The sequence below is a fragment of the Falco peregrinus genome, chromosome 1, assembly GCF_023634155.1.
Source record: "Falco peregrinus isolate bFalPer1 chromosome 1, bFalPer1.pri, whole genome shotgun sequence".
NCBI classification, from domain to species: domain Eukaryota; kingdom Metazoa; phylum Chordata; class Aves; order Falconiformes; family Falconidae; genus Falco; species Falco peregrinus.
The window spans coordinates 129385450-129408186 of record NC_073721.1 but is presented as its reverse complement, the minus strand read 5'-3'; the positions used below and the strand labels follow the sequence as shown (position 1 = coordinate 129408186).

The 22737-nt window shown below is 39.0% G+C and overlaps 1 protein-coding gene across 9 annotated transcripts in view; it reads left to right on the top strand.

Annotated features, from left to right (window-relative positions):
* Positions 1-22737, top strand: part of NEO1 (neogenin 1) — a 212085-nt gene that overhangs the window by 46579 nt on the left and 142769 nt on the right. For all 9 annotated transcript variants that reach the window (XM_055818650.1, XM_055818644.1, XM_055818665.1 and 6 more), the window contains exon 2: positions 19818-20135. In XM_055818650.1, the coding sequence (XP_055674625.1) occupies positions 19818-20135 (318 nt within the window). The remainder of the gene's footprint in view (positions 1-19817; positions 20136-22737) is intronic.

Here is a 22737-nt window from a genome sequence, read left to right as displayed (position 1 = left end):
CCCCTCCCTTTTATACTTCAGGTTTACAAAGATAAATCCAACTTTTAATACATGCAAGCTATGTATTTGAAAACTTTGAGGGACAAACTAATTACATTTTAATATTTGCTCTAAGAAATCTCAGCTGCATAGAAACCCTAGTGAAATAAGAGCAAAGCATCTTACTTAATACTATGTGATTTATATCTCCTCTCAGGTACAAGCAAGGCAATAGTGTGGTAAGTGAAGGAGGACCTCAGTAATGCATGTTACTGGGCGATTCAAAGCCAGAAAATCTGAAATAAACAAAAAATAAATAATATTTTTTGATTTAAAGAAAAAGTGAACGTACTAATGTTTTATTTGTATATGCAGAATGGTGCGTTTGTAAAGTGCATCACCCCACATATGCTTCTTTTGACCAGTTCCAGACTTAAGTTTGCCCGCTTCCTCTTATAATCTGTTCTGTAGCAGCGGATGTTTCTGTTATGGAGCTGGTACAGCGATTTTGCATGCTTTTGTCTGGGACTTTTTGGTAGTTAACAGTGTCACGAGTGCCTGGCTCTCCTGGAAAGCTGTGTTCCATCCATCTTATGAGTGAAAGTAGGTGGTTCAGTAGTTTTGTTTTCTGGTTCTATAAACACCCCCCCCCCCCCCCACCCCCCACACCCCCCCCCCCCCCATATTATTTGACAATTTTTTTTCTTGGAAATTTTTGTTTAAAAACAGTGCATATTACTCTGCTAGAAAATACAGGTTCCCATTTGTGGTAGTCATCAAGTGTTGTGAATTGATTGAAAAGCTTTTTTTCCCCTTAAACATAGCTTGTAAGTGTTAATAGTAGACTCACCAAGGATTGCAATCTAATTATCTGATTATACTGTGATTAAGGTATGTTTGGGTTAGGAAAGTTTCTCAGGAGCAGGTTGTAGAGGCTATTTACATAAAACCTCAGAACAAACAGGGAAAAGGAGACAAAAGGAATTTTTAGCTTTTTAACAGTGCCTGATGGTGGTCAGTGGTGGATGCCTTTGTGGAGCAGATCTGCCCTTCAGCTGAAAATGTTTGTGGTTTTATCTTAAAGCTAGTATTTTGTTGACTGGGACAAATAACAGCAGGAACATTTAAATTAAAGAATCTGGGAAAAAGCTTTGCTGTAACATCTTTTGGAACTTGTTTTATGCTGCGATGCTTGAGCTAACTTATTTGTGTGAATTGCTTTATATTTTAATGCAGTTCTATCGACATGTATTATTTAAAATAGAAAGCTTGTTGCAGCAGGCATTGACCATGATGAAAATACGAAGGATATGCCAAAAACCTTACCTTAATGCTAGCTAGAGACCTGAAATAGAGGAGAAAACTAGACCTGGCAGTATATAGAAGGTTGTAGCTGAAAGAGGATGAAAAAAAAAGACTGCAGTTGAAAGGTGTTTAGATCCTTGTGTTCCACGCTTATGCTGGTGGTGGCAATCACTGCTGACCTTGGAGAGAGCAGTCACATCTGAGATGTATCAGACTGTCCTCACAGATCTGCAGCTGACAGGTGGTGACAGCTTACTCTGTGCTTTAGTTATGGTAAGTGCAGTGCAGCTGATAGATAGGCAGTCACAAACATCCAAACCAATTTGCACCGTAGATTAACGGATCAACGTGTGCAGTTTGGAGCTTGGTTGGAGTCGAGAACTGATGTGAAGAGGTGTTCGAGGACCCTGAAGGACATTACGGTGCTTAACGGTTCTGTGTCAGGCTTGAAGTCATCACTGAGTCTCTTGGTCATTGGACTTGTGTGCTCTGTTTTTTGTGCCAAAACAGCGCACTTAGCATCATCGGTAGTGTAAGCAAAACCGTAATTACAGTGTCAACAAGCTCAACAGTCAGGTGATTGTGTTCAGGTTAGGTGAGGTTGTGTTGCAGCCTCATGGTTCCTCCAATACTGTGTTGCTTTTTTTCAGGTAGGTTTTGCAAAATCCTACTTCTGGGATGAATGGTGGGTTTGGGTGATATTCTGCTGAGAACCAGGTCTGTGCTTCCTGCTGCCAGTCTGAATACCTAGAAGGTGTGAATGTAGATTTTCAGTGTATTGGTATACTGTGTGCTTCTTGTTGTTTCTAAGTATGGTAACAGATCAGGCACTTTGTGTAGCTTTTATTGCTGGATTTATCAAAAAAGATTTTTCCTAATGTTGCCATTATCATGGCTTTATGTTCTGCTTCCTGTGATTTTTGTGGTTTTAATTAGAAGATATTTAACCAAAACTCACTGTTGTGATGTATCAGAAATGAAGTAACAGAAAGCCAGTTTGGGGGCATATTTCTTGCCATGCTTTCCTGCTTTGGATGCTCGTACACCTCTTGCTTGCTTGCCTTCTGTTGTTCTGTGTCCTTGGGGAAGCTTAAAGCTTGGCTGCCCAGATCCCTGAGCAATCTGATCTAGACCTGCTTGGAGCAGGTGGCTGGGCCAGATGACCTACAGAGGTCCCTTCCACAAAGAACTGCATTCATATTATCTTTTATGAAGTATTATCAGCTGGAATTTTATTTTGGGCCATAAGTTGGCAGCTGGTTTGATTCTGCTGTCCAAGCAGGTTGAAAAGCTTTTTGTCACATGAAGGTAAAGGTTTCTCTTGCGAGAACACTTTAAATTTGGTTACAGAGTACAAATTGGGATAAATGTTAAGTGTAAATACTTCATGTCCTGTCTTTACTTAAAAGTTCTCTTCAGTAGCTCACGCTTTAGCTCTCCTTAATCAGGTAAGCTTTTGCATCTTAAAAACTGAGGAGACAGAGTCAAAGCAAAAGCTGATATCAACACAGTCTGCACAGGTTTTTTGAGCCATCTGTTACATGTCTGAAACTTGTGCAGTTGTCAGTGCTGGAAACAGGTATTGCTCTCTTTCTGTGGAGTTGTTAGTTCCTTCTGGGGTTCTGTTGCCATAATTAGTCAAATTAATATTTCATCAGGTCTGTCTATTTGTTTAACAGCTTAAAAATGTTGTGTGAATAGAGTACTGTCCCCCAATGTGATATACAGAGTTCAGATCTGGGTCTTGTTTTAATGTTATTTGAGCTGAAAAATTATGCTTCGTATTAAGCAGCGAAAAGTCTTGAACTGGAACCTTTCAAACAGCCAGCTAGGTAGCTGTCGGGCTCTGGAGCGTGGTCTGTGCGTGCCAGTTCGTAGCACAAACGGCCATTAGCCGGAGCAGAGCCAGCAGGTTGAGGACAGTGAGCTGGATGCGTGGTGGGCTGCATCCAGAGCACCACATCCAGGTTTGAGCTCCCCAGTATGTCACTGTCAAAGACTTTATTAGACTGAGACGAGCTTGCCTGGCCCTCTACCAGCATGGCTAGGAGATGAAGCATGTGCCTTAGGAGAGGCTTGTTTGGCCCAAAGAAGTCTCAGGGCCAGGGGATGGACCCCCTAGCAGCCCACCAGTACCTGAAGGGAGGTTATCAAAGTCATGGAGGCAGGCTTCTCACAGTGATGCATGGCAGAAGGACAAGTGACAACGACCTGAATTGAAACCTGGGAAGCGCACTGTCAGCTCTTTATGAACAGTCTGATCCTGCCAGTAGTCTGTAGCATCTGTAACAACAGGTGACCAGTGCTAGCTTTTCTGTTTACGGCCTTTTTTTAGTGGGTAGGACAAATATAACTAAAGGGAGACATCTCTCTGCTGAATCTAAGGAGAAATTGTGCGCTAAACCCATCTTGCACTCTTTAGTCAACTTTTCAGGAGGTTTTATGTATTTACTGAGAGTGGGATGAGAACTTCCACAGCCGTGGGGCAATTGGGATAAAAGCAAATAAGCAAGTACCTTGTCATGGTGACCTACAAATTTGCTTTTCTGAAGTATTTCTGACTAACTTAGTAATTCAGGTAATACCCATATCTATATGATAATTTTGTTAATATATGCAATATTTGAATTCCCACTCTTATGTAAGTTCTTTCTAAACATGCTTACTTTACCACTTTGATGAAATAATCTGTATTATAAATGAAGAGATAAAATCATTTTTTCCTTGCACATCTATATAACATTTGCAAAGCTAATATTTGCAAATATTTTTGCTAATATATTTGCAAAGCTACAGTTATGCTTTTATATTCTGACAAAAACTGCACCAATCAAAGCTATAGTGCTTCATGGGAATTTAGGAGGTTGTATCAGTAAACAAGCTAGATGAAAGCTTTTGTTTGTCTTTAGAAAATGAAACAGGAAGCAGTTTCATTAATACACTTTCAGAAGAGACAAGAATCTGTGTAAAGCTTTTAAAACTGGTCTTTCAGTTCATTTTACTTTCAACAGATCAAATAGGGAAAGCTATGGCAGTTAGACATCCTCTGTTAACACCCCGTGGTTTATATTCTCAGTTCATGTCAGACATACAAGTGCTGCTTTCCGGGAAGGCACAGAAGCTCACCCCAGAGCTCCGCTTCTCCCTTTTCCCTCACAGGGAAGTGGAGAGAACCACATACTGCCTGCTCCCCTTTTTCAAAAAGAGACCCCAACAATCGGAAGTTAAATTGAGGCGTTTGGCTGTTTGTCTGTTAGCTTTTCTTGGCTTATAAAGAGCTCACAAATAGTTTAGTGAGAATCTCTTACGTAAAAATTTCAACTGAGTAAAATAAGATGCCTGCAAAGTTGTAATAAAGAATTAGTGCAATTAGATTTTTTTATAGATCTGTTTTGAATACAAATAAGTTGTTCATAGGCTGCAGTTGCCTTCCTGAAGTATAGATCTTTGATTTCATACATAAAAAAGTAATAAACAAAAATCCAATGATTTGCTCTACTCTGTGTGTGTTCAGCGTACTTGAAATAATTAAGTTGCAGTAAGAAGGGCATGGGAATTTCTTTTTTATTCCAGATCATGTCGGTGCATTTCATGATAATAGTTCAGTAAGAGTTGCAAATATTTCTGTCATGTTCTGGCTTGGGGTATGAAGCAAGGTTAATTTATAATGATAAAGCTTCTGAGGTAGCTGTACTGTTCTGGGATGGCTTGTTTGATCCTTGAAGGTAGTCCGGAGTCACTGGTGCAAAGCCGTAGCTCAAGTCTGCTGTAAAGCAATTTTGTCATAGATGGCTATTCCCAGTTGGGAAGGGGGTGCTAGGCCAGCCAGAGCCTTACACCACTTCTCAAACACAACGACACTCTCTAAGTGTTATTGATCCAGACCCAGGCAAATTGTATAAAAGGTATTAAATGTTTCCAGGATCAATATGCAGAATTCACAATGGAGAGGATGCAAAAAATGTTTGAAACTTGTAAACCAGGTGTGTTGTTGAGATGACATATGGAGAGTTTTATCCACTGCTCAGAGTAAATAAATAAATAACTAAAAAGGAGGAGTTGTTAACTCAGTGACATGTGTTTGAGTTTCTGCTTAAACTGTTTTCCTGGTGGGCACTGGTCTGTGATGTAGCCGAGAGTTGTTTCTTGCCTTATTCTTGGCCACAGTTAGAATATTGTTCACTTGTGGCTAGTTATCCTTTTTTTAATATTGGAGCTGGTCTAGGTGTCAGACTTTAATTTCTGCATCAGCAAATACCTCTACATTTGTTACCAGCCCTGGATCTGCCAAGTTTTCCTGAAATCTAGTTCAGAAGAATTCTGGTTTTGTAAGCCATATTATATATACTTTTTTTTTTTTTAATACAGTGAATTCGTCAATGGTACTAATAAGATGTGTTTGGTTGATGTTTTTGATGATTTTTATAATTTTTAAAGGCTTGTCTTGAATAAATAATTGAGTTTTTTATAGTAGTCTGTTATAGAGGACAGTGGTAAGTGTACATGACTATAGGGTGTGTATGTGTATAACTTTTGTAAGTTGTGTTTATGGCTAAATATATATATATGTGGGGTATATATAAATTTAAAACTATTAAAAAGCATGTATTTGTTGCCTTTAGTTTGCATTATGTATTTGTTGCATTAATGATTTTTTGCTTAAAATTCACCAAGGTAGTCCATGCAGGCTTCCAGATGATGCTACTGTATTATGGCTATATATGTTCAACTTTAAAAGACCTTTGCCAAAGAGTGTTACCACCGGAACATTCATGTGCATGGGCTGGCGCGATGTACCCCCCACCCACAGACAGCATTGTGCAGTGTCCGTACGAGGGCATGGTGTGGCCGTTCACTATGTTTACGTGTTGTCTTTCTGTACAGTGCTGTTACTGAGCAGTACAGTAATATAAAAATAAATCATAACTGCTTATTTGAGAAGTACTGCTACTATTTAACTGTGCATTTGAGACACATTGGGCGTAATAACTAAAGTTGCCTTTCCTTCTCTGCTCTTTGCCAGTTTCCTATTTTCTCTCAGCAGTGATTTATGCGTGGCAAGCTCTTCTCACTTGTGTGATTTGTTGATGCAGCCTGTGGCTGCAGATGTGTGAGTGGGTGTACCTGGGCATAGGGGCGTGTTACTTTACTGTGATACAGAATCCAGACATTTTTTGCCTCCATTCTCCATTTGATTGAAAGACAACTTTTTAAAATCACAAGGTTCATCCTTACATTTTCCGAGGGGTCATAACCAGGCAAATGTCTAATCTTCTTTTTCTCTAGTGTAAAGTGCCTTGCTTATTTTTCTGTAGTTCAGTTAGTGTTGAGTGTGTGATTTTTTTGCTCTTGCTACAGAAATTAATTTAAATCTATACGTAGTAGCTTTTCTTCAGTGACCATCAAATGCTGTACCCCAAGGCATTTGTCTGCCTCAGTTATTAGAATGCTCCCTGAGTCTTGAAACATGAACAGTCAACCCTCAATTTAAAAATAAAGCAATGGTGGTGGTGGGGTAAAAACGCTGAGAGCTCAGAGTACGTAGGATCCGAGGAAGGCTTTGCATAGTGTTCAGTTAGTGCGGGTGTCCTGGTGCTGTGCAGCGGTCCAGAGAGACTCTGTGCCAGAGACTTGTATTTCACTAGCTGGAACAAAACTGGATGTCTCTTAAGGTGTTTATCTTTAGACTGTACAGCTTTTATTTTGGGCTCCTCAAACAACAAATACAGCAAATCCTTCATCTCAATAGCAAATCTAAGCAAACTGGTGATACTACTGGGTTTTCTGTTATTTCCTCCAGTTCCCTGATGCATTATTTATCTTGGTGCTGGTGTAGCTGGAATGGACTGCAGTTTTCCATGTCACTTGAGGGCATATGCTGCATCTCTGTCCTTTCCGTGTGACTGATGATGTGCCTATCATCTGGCTATATACCTTTCTGCTAAGTCTCAATTTTTAACTCTATAGTTGGTCAGCTTGCTTTTCCAAGAGTAGCATTATGACTTAAATTTGTGAAGGGTCAGTTTTATTGCAACTTAATTTACATGTGTAATGAACTCTGCCACAAATGTTGAATTTCATGGGATAGAAAAACTTGTGTGAATATGTTTTTAAAATAAGATCCCTGAAAACACTGCGTTACGTGTGTCTTTTCCTTACCTTTCCACTGTTCTCATTTCTTTCACTAGTATCCTCAAAGATCAATAAAATCCTCATTTGTAAATTGCTAAGGTTATTATATTTTTATATATTGTGAATCAATAGTGTGATTGGAAGTGGTTGCTTTACTAGTGTAGGAGACCAGGGGAGTGAGAGCGGCTGTACAATTAGCTGTGCTGTGTAGAGAATTAACCGGTAATCTGTCAGATTAGTCCCCCAAGGTAGGGACCGTCAAAGTGAATGCTAACGCTTGAGCTCTTTTGCCCTCTCCCTTTCCCCCTTGTGCAAGGCCGCTGCAAGGGGCCTGCCGAGGTTGCTGGTCGTTGTCCTCCCAGAGCTGTTGGGCTGAAGAACAAAACCCGCTCGTGGCTGCGGACGTGCCTCAGCTGTGAGTGGCAGGATGCTCAGAGCCTGAACTGGAGAAAGTTTTGCTGTATGTTTGTTCTGCTCTTAGGTGCTCCCTAGCATCTGCTGTCGACTACTGTGACAAGACACTGAGTTAAAAGGATTCTTTTTGCTGTGATCTGATGTGGCTGTTCTTCTGTTTCTAGGCCCTCTTAGATAGTCCTTGCTTGATCTAACATTAAAGGTATTTGTTAAGATTTTTTTCCTCTTTTATGAAGCATGACAGAGGTCTCTCTTTAGAGAGACACTGGAAATGATTTTCAGCAGCTTTCAATTTGGTTCTTGCTTGCATATTATTTTTTTAATGTTCAATCCTTTTCCCACTTTAAGCTTCCTATAGAAACTGGGTTTCTTCTTTTCCTCTTCATGTATCTTCCTGTATGCCACTTTTGACCGTTGGCTGTGATTGGAACACACCTGACTTTATAACAGCATTCCCCCTTGCCCTTCACACTTCTCCTGCAAGCATCCTTTGTAATCTCTGTAATCACCCTGACTGGATGAATTGAATAGGTGGGCTGGAGGAAATCCACTGCAAGCAGGGAGATTGTTCACTGAAGTGCCACTCTTGTCTCACTTAAAGCGCATCTTTAAATGAATTTGCTACATCAAATATGTTCTGTTGCATGCCCCCTAACCTTGTTGGCATCTGAGAAATCGTAATACTGCTTTACCCTTTGTGCAGAGATCTTGGATACTCCAGTGTGTTTAGTACTTGGAAAATATTTAAGTAATTGGTTTCAGCAAATAATCCTCTTGTGATGTATGGGGACTTTTATCTGTATTTATATTCTAAACCATTTTTGAATTACAAGTCTGGCAAAAAAACCCTCAAAAAACAACAAACCTGAGGCAGCGAATCTGCTCCCTGAGTACCTGGGCTTGGTTTGGAAACCAGCAGGGAAATCTCCATGGGGAGCTAAACTGCTTGTCTAGCCCTGGTGAGGGTTTGGGCGAACCAGTTACTCAAGTCTGAAGACCTGAAGCCCTGGGTCCAAACAGGGTGTAAGTAGGGGAAGGTGGAGGAATCTCTTGCTAAGTGGTTAGCATCTTGCCTGCATTGTGCGTAATATGTATTTTGAGTCTTACAAATGGGTTTTCTGGCTTTTTAACTCTTTGAAAGCCACTGTTTGTTTTTAATGTTGTACATACCTGAAGAGGTAAATTATGTTCCAGAAGACGGGAACTCTAGGAAAAGAAATCTATTACTCCAGGAAAAAATGGAAATTGTGTTCACCTACGATAACAAATGTAGTATTGTCAGTAGCTAAACATATGGTAACCATTTCTGTGGAAAAGGCAAAGTACTATTGTTCATGATGATGAACAGAAGTACATTTTCTTCCTTTTGTAGGTGTCTTTACAGTGCCCTCTAGTAATCTTCTGTAGAAATGCTAGATGTATCCTTTCTCAGACCAATTTGATAAAGTAATGAAAATGGTCACTGGAGGAATTAAAAAAAACAACTAATTGAAATCTGGTCCCCTATAACTGATGTGCTTTCTGAAGGAAGCACTACTGATATTAAAAATTGCTTGCCATTCTTTTCTTTTTCATCCTTGATCAGGAGGAGTATGAAAACTATAAGCACTCTGAAGTCAGATTACTCTAAAAGCTACCAGAGCTGACGACTATAAATGGGGCATTTCAGTAATGGGGTTTCAGCCAGGGCTGTGAAGTTACAAACAAAGAAACTAATTTGATCTTTTTGCTTGAAGTATGGGGAAGAAAATCGCAGGGGAATAAGAGCCATACAAAGCATTCAAGAATGGGCAAAAAAAATTCTCCTGGCATAGTGTTAATTTCATATGAAAGGTAATCACTTTGGCTTATTTTGACAGAGAAGTTTGACATTGGATGAAGGCTTTGTTAGGGGGTAGAGTGCACATTGGTTTTTGTAGTGCTTGCTTACCCTGATGACAGTCATCACCCTGAAAGCATCTTAGTTCTGCTGTTAGATCATATATTGAACAACTAATCCCAAGAGATTTTGATTAGGGTAGCTTCTGTGCCTGGGGTTTAAGTCAAAAAGGTTATACCTTATTATCATTCTAGCTTATTTCTGTTATTAGTAGCAATAGAAAAGGGATATCATATGCAAGAATGTTTTGTCCTTTGTGTCAAGTGAAACATGGTACCATTTTTAAATCCTGTGCAAGCTTAAAAGGATGTACTAGTTAAAGAGATTGGCTATTTGAATGAAAGCTGATCATTTTCTGAAATGAGAGAAATTACTTTAGTAATGCCACAAAAAAAGGAAAAGGTGGATAAAATCCTTTAAGCTCTCCTTCTGAAATAGTTATGAAAAGAAATCTGCAGTTAGGATATTCAGAGCATTTTCTTCATTGGCTTAACTCGAATATGTGGCATTAGGTGGTCTGGTTTGCTTTTCCTTTGATTTGGAAAAGCAAAATCTCTTTGAAAGGATGTTCCTTGCAGAAGTTGAGAAGTTCATGGGTGTTTGTTCCTAGATGTGTTCCATAAAACCTAAGGGTTGTTTTTTAGCAACTGGAAAGAAATCCAGATTTCGGGTCGCAGGTGTTATAAAGGATTCTTTTTCCTTGCACATGAGGAGGAATAAAAACTCGAATAGAATTTGGTTTTGAAATAGGGCTGGTAGACAGTTTTCTGGGTTTCAGTGTAGGTTTAAGGCAGATGTAGAAATCCTTGCAAGACAGTAAGTGTCTAACAGTGGCACTCCGGACTAGACAAGAGAGGGAAATGTCCGCAGTGGGGATTTCTTTTGGGACAAGTTGCACAAGAGTACCAGTAGAAGTGGTTATAGCGAATCGTGCTTTAGGGGAAACTGCTGCAAGAGGAGTTTGTGCCATTTGTTCTCCTTCAGTTTTCCAAGCTTAATGGAGCTGTAGCCCCTTAGTAAAGGGGCTGTAATGGTTGCGTGGCAGCTTATTAGCTGGCTGTTTAAGGTTGCTATTGTCACAGAACTGACAATTGAGCAGCAGTGCTGTAAATAATAAAGTTGCTTCCATGTGTTCAAAATCCAGATAAAAATTTCTAACTCCCTAGAGGTGTTAGAAAGGCCATGCAACTAAACACCAGACATAAATGCATCTCTTAAGATGTTTGATATTTGAGATTACAATCTATGTTTGGATTTTGCTGCTGATCATTATCTTGTTTTCCTTCCCATTATTTAATAATATATGAGGAGATGGTATCACTTACAGAAAGAGTAGTTAGAGTAAATGCATGGATGCTTACTTTTCAGTGTTTTGCTGCAGGCACACTGTACACTATTCGGATACTTTTTTCTTAATTCTATTTTCTCCATACTTTTTTTAAATGGGTTTTTTTAATATAATTTTGTGCTTGAGGTCTGTCATGAAGGTCAGTTAAGACTGAGCAATAATTTGTTATTAACAAGTGAAAGGTAACTGGAAGTATAGACAAAGCTGTAAAAAGCATTGTTTCAAAATGTAGCTTGCTTTGTTTGAATTCGTTCTTTGTTTATTGACTGCTGTCTGAAGGGCCAAGGTGCTCCTAAGTTACTGAAGGCAAAGTCTTGAAACATACATTATTTCTATATGTTACAGTAATTCTGCTGCTGATGGTGACTATTTTGACTTTCGTGTTCTTGTTAGTACATGCTGTCAAAAACCTTCTCAACTCAGTAATTAAACTGTTAAGAGAATCTAATACGCAAAAATACTTAGGTTTTCACAACTTCGTAGATGTGTTGCCTTTTTTGCAGCTTTTAGATGGATGCCTTTTGAAAAGCACAGGAGCAGAAAGGCAGAGTTCCTTCTAAGTAAAAGCTGCCATCTGTATGTGGATGACAGCCTGCACCTGGGCCTGTTGGTATTCAGGTAGGTGCTCTTCACAGTGGACCATAAAGAAAATTTCTCTAAACTTACCATTGTATTGAGGAGAATGATTGAGGGCACAGGTCTTCTGGTGGTATCCTAGGCTGTTAGTGTTTGCTCAGTATTGTCCACTTGGTCTGTATTGTAAGAAGGCACCTGCACACAGGACTGACAACTAAAGAGAAGAGGACAAAGCCATCCAGTGTTAATGCTGCTCTCTTTCAGGAGAATTTGCTTGGAAAAGCAGTTTTCTTCCTGTCTTTCTGCAGCACAGAATAAGCCGTTCTACTAAAAAAGCTCTGTATGGATTGTTTCCCCATCACAAAAAAAAGGGTATGTCTCCCTTACGGATCGCAGCCCCTTCTCTGGTGGGCTAGGGCAAATCTGAGGCCGCGTGGCATTCTTCAGATGTCATTGCTAGCCCACAATGCTTAATGGTGCTGGGGCAAAGATGAATCATACTTTTTGATGAATATCTTTATTAAAGTCTATTAAATCATAAAAAGAGAAAATCTGCCTGTGCTGAAGGAGAAAGGAATCTACTAAGTCTGAGAAAATCTAGATTTATACATGGCATTACTTACCTTAAAATGTTACATCACTTGCTGTCCTAGGTTCCACTGTCAGCCTATCACTGGAATTATTAAAGTACCAGCAGGATTTATATTGTACATCTGCAGTCAGGGATAGCTCTTTACGCTTTTTCCTTTTTTTCTTGATACTTAAGTGCAATACCATTTTTGTCTCATAATTTATGGATTGTGGAGTCTTTGCAAAGAAATAAATGAAATGACGTTTACAAAATGCAGTTTAGAGAATTTGACCTTGGTTTTTCAGTATAAGTGAACTTGCCAACCACCATGTATACAGTTTTGCTTTGGATGTGCTTTTAAAAAAAATAGTCATAATGATCTTTAGTTGCCTGATGTATGTTGCCATCATATGCAGTGTAATTTGATCAGGTAGTCTATACTGTATATTCCCTATGAGGGGAAAATGTAATATTAAGCAGAAAGTCTACCTTTGCCTAAACCAGGGGTCGTCAAACTATGGCCCATGGGCCAGATACAGCCCTCCCGGGTCCTCAATTGGGCTCCTGGTATTTACAGACCCCCCTGCCCCCACCCCCCCCCGGGAGTTTGGGGGGGGGACGGGACACGGGATCAAGCAGCTGCAGATGACTGCCTGCCCCTTCATCCACACGCCAGCCCCCTGGTTAAAAAATTTGAGGACCCCTGGCCTAAACATTCAGTCTGCTGTGGTATATTGTAATGCCATGTATGAATTTTGCTTATTGGGTAGTACACAATTTTTTAAATGTTGACATTTGTAACAAAAAAAAGTTACCAACATGCTAATACTTAAATTTTATTTAGAGATCAATGCATGGAGCAATTTGTCCATATAGATAATGTGCTTCTTAGTAATGACTATTTTCACAAAACCACAAAAACGAGTTTATTGTGAGCTCCTGCTGGCAGCTTGCAAAGAATAGTGTTTGTAACACCTTCAGTTAAAATACGTTTGGCTAATTCTTGAAGACAGCTTTTTTTTTTTTAATGATCTAGGTTAGGAAGGGCATGACATACTGTTTTTAGGATTACAAGGGCCATTGGGAATGTTAATTAAATTCTGGTGAAAAGCCTTTTAAAAGCTCAGTCCTGCAGCAAGAGCTTGGATATTTTATCATGTCCTTGCAGTACATAAAAAGGGGCTTTATAATAGTTCCTGCCAGTCTGATTAGGATTTTGTCAAATGCTTCTATTTTAAACGTCAGTTTTCAAGGGTGTTACGTAGTCTTAAATTGCTTTGGAATCTAACTTAAAAGGATGAGTATCATCACCCCCCCATTGACATGTCTTTACTCAACAGGTAAAAGTAAGTAATCTTTCTTCATCAAAGCCCTATATGACTCTTTCCAGTGACCAAATCCTTGTGTACTACTAATCTCATGTCAGGTATTTTTGATGAAAGATGGGTTTGGTTGCCTTAATTTATCATCCTGTTTGGAAAAAGTGGTTATACCTGTGCTTCACATTTTCTTTGTGGATGGTCCTTGAAAAATGGAATGCAGTTCCCTTCCACAAGTTATGTGAAATCTGGTATTACAGTCCTCTGCTTTGAATGCAGCTGGTCAACATCAGGAAAAAAATCACAACCAAATAGTTTTGGTGGCAGCAGTGGATTAAAGTTAAATCTATAGCACTGGTAGTGGGGAAATCTTCTGAAATACATTGCCGAGCACCAGTTTGAGGTAATTTATATGTACTATGTAGAACTAAGATCAAAGTGGTTTTGTCTGAAGTTATTTTTGTAAATTCCATAATTTCTGAAGACCTTGTGTCAGGCAGTTTTTAAAGCACACATTTAAATGATTTATGTTTGATATTGGAATGCTGGTGTCTTTCAGAAATTAACTGGGTAACAAAGGAAAGCTTCTTCCCACTTGAGCAGGCACTTTGTATTTACTGTTGTAGGCATTTCCTCACCTGCAGCTTTGTTAAAGATGTTCTGCTGCACAAAATGTGATGCAGCTAGCAGAACATACAAAAAAATGAAAGTAATCCTTCTGTAGGTGTGGTAGCAGTGAAAAGAAAGCTAAAGGAAGGCTTGGATTTCTTTGTCCCACTGAGGTATACTGCCCTTTGAAAATGCAGCATTTGGAAAGAGCAATCGATGAGCTCTTTCTGTCTTACCTAGCTGCCTTCACATTTCCTGTGGCTGGAAAGTGTTATGTTAAAACTGTTCTTTTGAGTTTAAAAACCTTTTCGTGGTCTTTGGGGAAGCATGCTGTAAGGAGAAGTTCAGGCAGATTCATCTTAACTTTGCGAACTTCCGTCATATCTCAAATATGCTCTTTTTGATCCTTTTCAGGTGAGAAGGGTTGCATGCTCTGGTCCTTTGTCCTAATACTGAGAGGATAAGAGATCAACTAGGCTTAGCAAAGGAAGGCTAAAAGTGATTCATTGTTAAATATTTTCAAATAATTTTTCTGTGATGAGTTTTATCTTGGCTGAAACAATTTCAGAACTCTTGGTTAATTTTGACAACTTGAGACATGAGCTTGAAGAAGGACTAGAAAAGCTCAAAATATTTTAAGTGGGAGGAGTGGAGGAGCTTGTGATGTATAAAAGTAGTCAGCTTGGCTTTGGTTCCTGAGGGGTGAGTGAGCAAACTTTTTTTCTGACTTCTTCTGGAAGGTAATGTGGCTAGGAGGGTTAATTGATGTAGAATTGTCAAGGAAATATTTTCCAGACCATTCTGATTTCCTTAATAGCTTAAAATGTTTCATAGAAAAAAAATAAATTCCCTTATTCTTTCCTCAGCAACCACCATCCAATTACGCTTTTGTAAGGAAACGGAAACATGGTCTTAACTTACATAGGATAGCTATGAAAAAGGATGGATAAGTGTTGAGAGAAGTAGTAAGGACAATGATACTGAAGCTGCGTTGTGGGGGATTTTGCACTTGTGTATTCTGAGTAAACTTCTATTACATGTCTTTCACTTGCAGCTGGAGGACAGAGTAAGCTATGTTTGTTAAATTTTCACACAATTTAAAGCTCAAAGAGGTAGGACAAGGTTAGAGTTCAACATCAGTAAACTTTTTTGGAAGGAGGAAGAATTTAGAGGAGCCAAGTGAAAGTTAATACAGTTAGGCAGGAGTAATCAGCTAGTCAAACATTAAATGGAAAAGAACAAACCTTATGGCAGTTTCTGAGAAAAGGATCTAGGGATTACAGTGGTGAAGGGATTATGGATCGATGTAGTCAGCAGTGTTATGCTTCTGCACTAAAACTGAATTGCCTGTATTTTGGGAGGGATGAAGAAAGGAGTTGCAGAGCTTCCAAAACATGTGAAATGACACCGTACCTGCACCCAACACTGATATTGTCTCTGCTGGAGCACCCTGTTGTGGTTTGGGCTCAGCGCTTTGGGGAGGAACGTGGGCTGGTTGGAGGGGGTTCACAGAGTTAATAGTCGGCGCCCTACTGTTTGCCTAGTACTAAATTAGATATGCTAAGCCTAAAGGAAAGGGTAGAGAAGGTTTTAAGTCCTTGAATATGTAGAAGACTGCTGGGAAAGATTAACAGCCTGTGCCCCATACCCGCATTGGCAAAAAGAACTACGCTTAAATCCTAGCAGTACTGCTCGATAGTCCTAATACAGAGCGTGAAGTACTGGAACTGAATGCCTGTGGGAAGTGCCGGGTCTCTATCACTGGTGTTCAAGAGCAGTTCTGGGGTGTGGGGGGTGTGTGGAGTATCTGTTGGGAATGAGCAAGATTTAGCTGTTCCTGTTTCTGTGATAAGGAAAATAAAGTAAGATAAACTTGTCTTGCTTTTTATGTAAGTTTCTTGGGCCAGCATTATGCAAATCAAGCCACTGATGTGTACATACCTATAGAGTAATGGAATCGTTTAGGTTGGAAAAGACCTTTAAGATCATAGGGTCAGTATGTACGTACACAAACGCCAGCCAAGTATGTGGAAAGAGGAAGGGCTCCCTCCACAAAGTACACAAATTCTGTCCTAAATAATGTGGTTTCCTTTAACTGACTAATCAATAGGTTGATGGAGTGGGAGAAATGGCTTGTTGACAGAAATAGAAGTTTATTAAGGTCTTGTATGTACAAAGCCTTTTCAGGCTGAATCAAGGCTTAAATGAGGTATGAACTGAGTTGGCAGGGGTGTGAATGCAGCCCACCAGCACTTGTCCTGAGTGCCCCTAACTCTAAATTGCAAAACCTCTCTGAGACTGTGGGCTAGAAAGGTCCCAATTCTAGTTTAATGTCCTTCAAGATGGGACATAGTTATTTACCAACCCTTTTATTTTTTTTTTATCCCCCGCCTTCTGTGCAGGAGCATGGTAGTATCCCGAGTTGAAGCAGGCTGTGCTGTGTCTTCACAGGGCTCTTGGCAAGAGCTTTTTTTTTATGTTATCTCTGAAACCCAGCTGAGAATTTGCTTCTCATTATTCCTGAAAGTCTCTAACCCCTTCTGTGCTGCTATTTCTCCTTGGCATGCACTTTTTTTGACATCCTCAGCTCTATATTCTACAATACTGTTTCCTTGGGCACCTTGTTGCTTCCAGGATAAGAACAATCTTATCCCATCAGTGGATTTGATCTGCTCTAATCTGCATCAAAGCCAGACAAAGCAAACAAGAAGCTGGCCTCCCCTTTGCAGAGGTTTCCTAGTTTTTGTTTGAAAAGCCAGAGAAGAAGGGCAGTGAGCAACAAAACTCAAGAGTATTTGTATTTTGTTCTGGTAAGGGTCTGGATCTATACTGGAATAATGCACAGGAGCTTGTAAATGAGGGGGGGAAAGGCTGATAGCTTGGATAGAATGCTTTCTCTTGGAAAATCTAGAGACAATAAAGCCAAATCTTTAATTTTTTTTTTTAAAAAAGACCTTTAGTTTTATGGAGCAATGGAGGCGATTATACTGATAAACAGGTTAAGGTATTTTCATGCCTCTGGGCTTTTCTGCCATTTGGTATATTAGAACTGAAACTTGGTACTCCACATGCAGAGGATCAAGTATATCTGCATGTAGGTGTGATTATACAAACCTAAGTAACATAAGCAGCCCTAGAAATTTTGTATTGTTTTGGGTTTTTCTTGTTGTGTATGTTTGGGGTCTTTTTTGGTTGTCTTTTTATCTCAGGAAAGACATAATCTCATGGATTCGGTTACCAATGTAACAGGTCTCCAGTCTGAGACTTACTATCACTAGGGAAACTTCAGGCTTTCTATACTTTTCCCCCTTATTCCCTCTTTGAATTCTGGAAGGTAGAAGAACATTTGAATGATATAAATTACACTTTCGTAGGTTATCTGTTGTTTCTTTCACACTGCTCCTTCTGCCTTATCTTCAGGTTTCGGTGAATTCCAAGTAGTAAATAGACTTTGTGCAGGAAGGCTGGAGTCCCTCTCCAGGGGGAAGCTGAAGTCTCTTTGGAGACGGGAGACTTTCTGTGCAATTCATTGATACAGGGGATCATATCAATTCGTTAATTAAGGCTATTTTAGAAAGTAAATCCGGCTTAAAAAAGCCCAACAAACAGTCAAGCAATTGAAGAAGCTAAATGCTTACAGGACATACTTTCTTTACACGTAAAGGTCTCCTTCATATTTGTACTTTTTCTAAAAACACAGGCTTCATAATTATTCTGTGATTGAATGAAGCAAATCTGGTTATTAAATGCATATTCCTCTTCAAGGTGGTCTTGACATACTTTGGCATTTTATTATTGACCTTACCGTGAAAGATTAAGTAGTTTTGAGATGAGTGTTTTTATCATCCTTTCTGATGGGTCTAGTGTGTGTAGTAAAGGCTTAATTTTCTATTTGTGAATGCATTTTAACCCTTTTCTAACAATACCTTTCCCAGGTGTTAGAGATTGCCTTCAAATTTTTAGAGGTGCCTAAAAGGAAAACCACATTCTTACTGTGTTACATATTGCCTACTGCCAGATCGAGGAAACTGGTTTATGGCTAGGTTTGCTACACCAGTGTCAGACAACAATGATGTAACTTACCTACGAAGAACAATGGAGAACAGGTCTTTTTTCACTGCTTTGTTACATTGAACATACGCCTTAAAGACTATATGTAACTGGGAGGTAACACCCACACCCCCCAAGTTCAGGACTCCTTCCCCCACCCCCCTCCTGTTAAGGACTATATACAGACCTTAAAGACCAACCATTTTTTCCTGTGTTTGCTCTGGACCACATGCTAACTGACAGCTTAATGACAGAAACCACCTGAAGTATATATATATTATTTTTTTTAATCTTAAAAAGTGTTACTGGTGGAATCTCTTCTGGTCTCTAGACAACCTGTGACTTTAAAAAGTTATTTTAAAAATGTTTAGAGAAGGGTGGTCTAGGTCTGCTGCTGCGTGCTGAGAATATATTGCTAGACACAGTGCTTGTAAAATATGCTTTATTAATTAGGATTGTAATTTAGTTGTTGCATTTGTATAAAAGTTATTTTCTAGGCCTTGCAAAAAGACCTTGTAAGTTTGGCTGTGTCTGTTTTCAGCTGGCATTTTAAGCGTTTCCTTTTGCAGCTTGCTTTCTTTGTATAAAGGTAGGAGGAATCCCTGCAGCTCTGGGTTCAACTGACTTGCTTCAAAAGCCCTGTTGACCTTTTAGTCTGTGCGTGTTCAGGTTTGCTTTGCTGGTAGACAGCTAGTGATATTTCAGTTTATATTGCCAGGTGGTTTGTACATGAATCCCACGCCTAGTCCCTGAGTGGCGGAAGAGTGGAGTTTGTCAGAGTACATGTGGGGAGCCTTGATACTATTTCCAAGTTACCTTTAAAAACAAAGACGCCATTCTCTCCCAACACAACGCTGTGCTGATTTGGAAAATCTTTCCTGGATGAATTTTTATGCTTTCTTCTGTGGATGGTTAAGCTAAGACAAGTCAAAGTGATATTGACACAGTCTTTCTGCTTGACCAAATACACCAGAAATACAGTAATTAAAATTAATTTCTTAATGCAAATAGATGTTAATTATAGAACTCTTTGGGGAATATTTAAAATGGAAAAGTAATGATGTTTATCCTGAACTAGAACCAAGGTAAAAATATGTTTTATGGCACTTGCAAGATGTTTTAAACTCAGGAGTTGGAAACTTTTTTTTTTCTCGAGGGCTGAATTATTCTTCACGTTTCTTAATCTTTGTTATACAAAAAAAAATACTGCACTGCTGTGGTACGGCACCCATACCACGGAAGGCCAAGGAAAGAGCCATAAGAGTATGTATCATTTGTTATAAATGTGGTACTTGAGCACATATATTACTTTGCGTAAGTTTTGATGAGGCAGAATTCTGTCTGCAATGGCTTGTTCAGAACTGTTAAACCCATATTGATTGCCATATAAGCAGACAAATACGTTTTTGGGATGAAAACTTAGGTGTATTTACTAGTCCATAGGTGTAAATAGCCAAATCAGACAAAGGTCTTGTCATACAGACCAAGCTATTTCTAATTTGTACAGGAAGACGATATTGCAAGTAGTGATGGCTCTTGTGCACATTACAGTATTTTGAAATGAGGATGCAGTTTATGCTTAAGAAATGTAGAAGGCTAACCCAAAAATTGTGTGATGTGATTTGTGTTTTACAGGATCCCTTGTGAGAACCTTCACTCCTTTTTACTTTCTGGTGGAACCAATGGACGTTCTGTCAGTTCGCGGAGCTTCTGTTATAATGAACTGTTCAGCTTATTGTGAAACTTCTCCAAAAATTGAATGGAAAAAAGATGGGACTTTTCTAAACTTGGTGTCAGATGACCGTCGCCAGTTGCTACCAGATGGATCTTTATTAATAAACAGTGTGGTGCATTCCAAGCATAATAAACCTGATGAAGGATATTATCAGTGTGTGGCAACTGTGGAAAGCCTGGGGACCATTGTCAGCAGAACAGCAAAGCTCACGGTAGCTGGTAAGTCTCTTTTTGTTGTTAAGTATAACTAACAGCATGATAATGTAGATATGCACTCTGCCGTTGTGAAAAGAGAAGGGCGCTTTCCAAGAAAGGAAGGATTATTTCATCAGTTATCAGGGAAACTGGGACTGTATCTCTCATTTTACTGGCTGAAAGTTGTCCTATATTCTGTTCATCTAAGCGTCTTAATGTGGTGGTATTCCTTGGAAAATGCTGAAGATCAGGAATGCTGAAATGAATGTATTAAACAGTGTCAGGTGCATGTAATGACAATATAGACTTACCATGGCTTAGAAGGGGAAAAAAAAGAACAAGGTTCTACTTTCTTTATGTATAAATACCCTTTAAAATAACTTTCTCTGCCTGCTTCCATGTTGAGATTTATCTGCCCTCTGTCACGAATCATTTGGGAAGCTCCTAAAAGTTAGCAGTGTGTAGAGTCTCTAAAGAACTGGAAGACTGGTAGAGAAGGCAGGAGTGTTGGGGTTTTGTATTTTTCTGTTTCTTACCAAGTATGAACAAGGAAGTTTGAAAAGTCACAAAGAACAAATTGCTTAAAGCTTTCCTGACAGACATGAAGAAACCAAAGTCATACCCTCACCTTTGATGTTTGAGTGTCCATTAGACATGACATGGTAATAGCTTTTATGTAGGTTGTAGAGAGCAGTAAGTGAAGTTTGCATGTAAAAATAAAGACTCTGATTGGGGAAAGTGACCTGTTTTCAGAACATCATCTGTTTGTATCTTTGGGCTTGGGAGTGTCAGACTGTGTGTGTCTTGGAAACAGTGTAGCTGAAAGAGACTTAGAATTTGTGAGATTTCAAAAACCAACTGAAAAAAAAAAGCTAAACTAAGGCAATGTAACTAGGAAAAAAGCCTATGAAGCAATTTTCTTTTGTTTCTCTAATGATGTTTGCCAGGCCTTTTCAAACAGTGGTTTTTTTTTTTTCTTAATAAATGTCTCAAGGTAATGAATTCTTCCTGACTAGTGCTACAGCATCTCCCAGAGCTGCTGCTTACTGTCATTTATATTCTGATGTTATTTCGATTCAGTTAGCTTGTAGCATTGGTGTGAAACATCAGAAACGTCAGGAATAAAAAAATTTGGGGTTTTATATCTTAAAGGAGTGACTTTCAGTGTCTCTGAATGAGAAATACATTTCTAAGTTTCTTGGCAATGAGGACAATAAAAGCAGTTCTCACATACTTATCTCAGGCAATTACCACCTTCTTGTATTGCTGCTGTCGTGATTAATTCTGCTGCTTTCCACATGAGATCATTCAGTGTCTTGCTTCTGTTATCATTCTGGTCTATATGATCATTAGCTAAGGTTAATGGGGTTAAAAATGAAGGTAATGCAAAATGTCTTCAAAATCTCCATTCAATTTTCCTGTATTGATGTAGAAGATACTATTTTAATTGATAGTTTTTAAAACAATGGAGTCTTGAAGAGTCTTTTAGTATTAGAAAACACCACAATGAAGTTCTGGTGAGTTTTGTTTTCAGAATATCTTTGTTAGAAAACTGAACAAATAACAGTCTAACCCAAGCAAATACGAATATTTACCGCACAAATAGGCCAACATGAGACAAAGGAGACTAACGGCTGTATTGGAAGATTATTGATCAATAAAAACTGCAATACAAATTTTATTATTTATTCAGTGCTAGAGGAAGTGCTCTTCACCCTTGTGCTGCGTTGTGCCACCCTGTTAAGTTAGCAGTGTGCACAAGGGCATCCTCTGGCTGCAGTGTAAGTTGTCCTGCTGTTCCAAAAGATTTGTCAGCTGTAGGTGTGTGAAAACCTATTTACTAACTCGCTTAAGTGCTAAGAGTTGTGGAAGACTACTCTGAGTTTAATCCTGTAGTTGGGAGGAAGAGTAGCTTTGGTTGTTGAAGGCTTTGGAGTAAGAGATGGAATATTTAAATTCTAGTTTAATTATAGTGCTTTTCTTGACCTCATTTGAATGCCTCAGTTTTATCAGTGATTTTTAATATTTATTCTCCCCTCTCTTTCTTTTAATTGGAAGCTTTCAGGCTGTGGTAAGTGTGGGCATAGTTAGCATAGTAAGGTCCCTCCTCGGCCTCAAGATAACAGTGGGAGGCATCTAATTTGCTTCTTAATTGAGCAGTGCTATGTTGAATTCATATTGTGTGTCTGAATGTTGTACTGTGATGCACCTGATCTCTTTAAAAAAAGAATATTATGAAACGTAGCTTGCATGTTTTAACTGCTTCTGAGTAATGTAGGCCAGGGCGAAGAAAATCCTGTAAAAACATCTAGTGTTCTATCATATATATGAATAAATACAGGCTTTGAGTTTTTGGTTTCCTAACTGCACTGTTTTCCCTAACGCTAATGGATAATGCTGAGCAATCTACCTGTTGTGAGTCTTGCATAAAGTTCTAACAGGCTGATAAATTTTGATAAATTTCTCAGATTATTTAAAGGACTTTATATATTATAGCTTGATGGAGCTAAAATTTTTGAACATGAGAAACTGAAGCTCTTTTATTGCCATAGGGTGACAGGTATTGATAACACAAGGTGTTGCAAGGTGACAGAGGAGCTTAGTAAACCACTGTATGAAAAAATTA